Source organism: Phalaenopsis equestris, unplaced genomic scaffold (assembly GCF_001263595.1).
Source record: "Phalaenopsis equestris unplaced genomic scaffold, ASM126359v1 Scaffold000061, whole genome shotgun sequence".
NCBI lineage: Eukaryota > Viridiplantae > Streptophyta > Magnoliopsida > Asparagales > Orchidaceae > Phalaenopsis > Phalaenopsis equestris.
The window spans coordinates 1,662,117-1,665,857 of record NW_018164503.1 but is presented as its reverse complement, the minus strand read 5'-3'; the positions used below and the strand labels follow the sequence as shown (position 1 = coordinate 1,665,857).

The window sequence follows — 3,741 nt, the reverse complement described above, 5'->3', positions numbered from 1 at the left end:
CGACCGAAGACAGTCTAGCCAACCCAAGTTCTCCTAGCTTACCAACGATTGTCTGATGACCAAATGATAACACCGACATGTCATTAAGTGCTTTCCTTTTTAGCAGTTATAAATATGGAACAGTGTTAATGTCAGTTATGGATCTCGAAATCGATTATAAATATGAAGATGTGTGTTAATTACTTGTGACATTCCTATTAGAACATGAACAAATATGTAACTTAGTAGATACCCTCTATGATTTATAAATAGAGAGTCACTTCTTCAAAAGGGAGACTACTAGAGTTATTTTATGAGAACTCACGTTATTGTACGCTATATTTCTCTTTGCTTCTCTCTCTTTGTTCTTTTTGTCTGTCCAACACTATATTCTTTAGGTGTGATCCACGGGACATTTTAGGATTCAACAAGTCTATTTTTAAAGTTAGTATTTTGTACTCCTACTAAAATAATTTTCTTGAAATGAATGCCTCTTGAATTGTATAGCTCTTAATGTTCGATTTGAATTTTTTTTTTTTTAATTTCTTGGGTTTCAACTTGTCCATATATAACAATTTGTATTTTTTTAGAAATTTTGAGGGACTCACCCAACTTTTATTAAAGAAATAAATAGCTACAAACTACCTTAAAGTGTTCAAAAAAGACAAGTAATTAAACAACGAAAAAAAACTACTAATACAACCTCTTGCTTTGTAAGTATTTTTGGTTGGAAGAATGATCTATAACACTTGGTTGCACTTAACAACCAAAGGTAGAAAATGTTTATGGAGATGAAAAGAGCGAGTGTTCTCTGCAAAAAATTGCTAGATTTGCTTCATTTGAATGAAGCATTCTTCTCTCCATCTTCTACATTACACCTACATTTTATCTTTGGGATTGCTGAAAATTTCACAGTAGCAAGCAACTATTAGCAAGAATGCAGCCTTTCTCAGTATAATAAGTTAAATCTTTCCATTAATTTTTTTTATTTAAGTTCTGCTCATTTCTGCTCATAATTCATGATGAATATCATTGTATTTTTTTATTATAAATATATTAAATTTTTTTTATTTAATATTTTAATAAATAATTCCTACACATTCCTATAATATATATGAGAGAGAGCATCAAAGTACACAAATCGGTTACCTCTGGGGTCCACTTTCATCATCCTCCTTTGCTGCTCCTTGAAAGTTCAGTGGACGCTTGTGATGGAAAATATTTTGCCTACGCAGTGCACTGATCCCGGCTAAGGGAAAAAAAAAAACGGCCACGATGGACCCGCACCTTCTTACCCGAGTGATTCCACTTACGACCAAGAAATTTCCTATAATGGGTAGCAGCTTCGCAGCTAGCACGGCCGCCAGAGAGCCGCCGGCTAAGGCACTCCGGCGTCTCCTCGAGTCCCCTGGTATTCATCAAGGTCCCGTCTGTCACGATGGTCTCAGCGCTAAGCTCATTGAAAAGGCCGGCTTCCCGTTGGCCTTCATGGGCGGTAGGTGTTTGTTCCCGGGTCTCATCCACGCATTTTCTACAACTTTTCCCAAACAGTTTGTAGAGTCGAATTCGTTGATCGAAATGCTATTTTGATACTTTAGTATCAATTACCTTTTTGATCGATTTTAATTTCTTCCTGATAGTCCGATAAAGTGGCAGTTCTAATTGCCCCAAAACAGCAATATCGAATTCTTCTGCTGAAATGGATTTGGAAATATGCATTACTGATCAATTACGTGCAAAATGACATAGAAGTGTACCTCTGTTGTGATCGTTGCTCAGTTCTAGATGGCTGCGATTTTGTCATGGAAGATTAATAAAGTTGCCCTTGTTTTGTTTGCTTTTTTTCCCCTTTTTTTGGTGGAAATACGAGAATTGCTTAGCTTGTTTCGTTAAAGTAAATAAATAGTCACAGGAGTCTCTTCAAATGGATAACTAATCTGCCTGGTTACCATTTCCAGAAAAACAAGCATTAAACTAACAACCTTATAGCGAGTGGACGTAGATTTTACACTGTTTGGATCTCTTCAGAGTTCATGAATTGTAACTTGTGTATTATTATTCTATAGTACAAGTTGAGCTTGCATAATTACTTCTCTGCAGATGTTTATATGAGAAAACTATCTGGTTATTTTCAGGGTTCGCTGTTTCAGCTGCTAGGTTGGGTTTTCCAGATGTTGGGCTTATTTCCTATGGAGAAGTTCTAGATCAGGCATATCAGATCACACAAAGTGTATCTATTCCTGTGGTTGGAGATGGAGACAATGGGTATGGGAATTGTATGAATATCAAGAGAACTGTGAAAGGCTTCATTAGAGCAGGATTTGCAGGGATCCTTCTTGAGGACCAGGTAACTTCTTTAATTAGTTAACTGAAAACTAGCTTCATTACACTTGCTTTGCAGCGGAAACAATATTGAACAAATGGGATATATGTTGATTTTTAATGCGAGAAATGAATAATATAGTTCATGTCTGGAAGATTGAATATTATGGTCTAGGCTGCTTGGCCAAGGTTTATCTTTCGCATTCACTTTGTTGAGAGTTAATTATTTAATTTGGCTCTTGCATATTCAAATGTCAAATGATAGAAAGCTTTGATTATATAAAAAATGGAAAGAACTTCATTTCAATAAGGAGATACCCAGTACAGTTGTAAAATAAATTTATTATTATTTTTTTAGTCGAATATTCTCCTCGTTTTCCAGCTGAATTTAGTTTAGTGAATAGCTAAAAAGGAAGAATTATATTTATCTTTGCTTTTTTTTTTCTTTTTAGTGGGGTGTAGCCAAAGCACATGTTCACTTGTATTTGCAATTTAAAATAATTTATTTAGCAAATAATCAAGTACTCACAAATATACATGTTGGAAAAATTCTGCAAAGGAATTTCATTTTTGCATATTCTAAATTTTATTTTCACATTATTTGAGATCCACTTAACGAACATATTTAACTAATTCATGGCTTTATAATTTCCAAATTTGATTAATAAGTAATAAAGGTCCTATTAAAATATTTAAATATAAATTACTAGTACTTTCCGTAGAGCAAGAATATTTCAAATGTCTAGGAGATGATTTTGGTTGTAACGTTGTCAATTTCAAATGTAAATTTCCCATTGAGTACACTAAGGCAGTGTTTAGTAGCATTCTATTAATAGGATTTATTCGTGGATTTATCTAAAATCCAGCCAAATATCAAAAAAACGAAAATTAAATCTATTGCTCCGTAAAATCCAATATTCTCTTGTTTTGTCTGTCTCTCCTCGCTTTCCACCTCTTTCCCAACTCAAATCCGGATTTATTAAATCTGATTGCCATGTCGCTCGCAAACTATCGTCGAAGTTAAATATGGATTTATTAGATTTGATAAATCTTACGTAACGTAAATCAAAGTTGTAGCCAAACACGGCCCAAGCGCTTACTCTAATTTATGGAAGTCTATTTATTACAACTATTGGATTTGAGACAATGTGCGATCAAAGGTTAAGTATAACGGGCAACAAATATTGTGTATATTTCAGTATTATGCCTTAATCAATCTTAGATGTAATGGCAATTATAAACTTATGGTTGTAACTATAGTGAATACAAGTTTCTTTGTCAACCTGTTTCATGCATCTTTAAAATGATGTATTGCCCATTAAGGCCATGTTTGGCATTATCTAAGGCAGCCATGAAAATTCGGTTAGTTGAATTTAAAACATCTAATAGGAATTACTATATTGATAAAAACAATCTTTGCATTCATATTTCTTTTTTTTT

At 33.7% G+C, this 3,741-nt stretch overlaps 1 protein-coding gene across 1 annotated transcript in view; it reads left to right on the top strand.

Moving 5' to 3' along the window:
- Positions 1–1,286: 1,286 nt before the first annotated feature.
- LOC110019545 (2,3-dimethylmalate lyase-like) overlaps positions 1,287–3,741 on the top strand; it is a 37,762-nt gene continuing 35,307 nt past the window's right edge. Inside the window, exons 1-2 of the mRNA XM_020717243.1 lie at positions 1,287–1,474; positions 2,115–2,326. Of these exons, the coding sequence (XP_020572902.1) occupies positions 1,312–1,474; positions 2,115–2,326 (375 nt within the window). The 5' untranslated portion in view covers positions 1,287–1,311. The remainder of the gene's footprint in view (positions 1,475–2,114; positions 2,327–3,741) is intronic.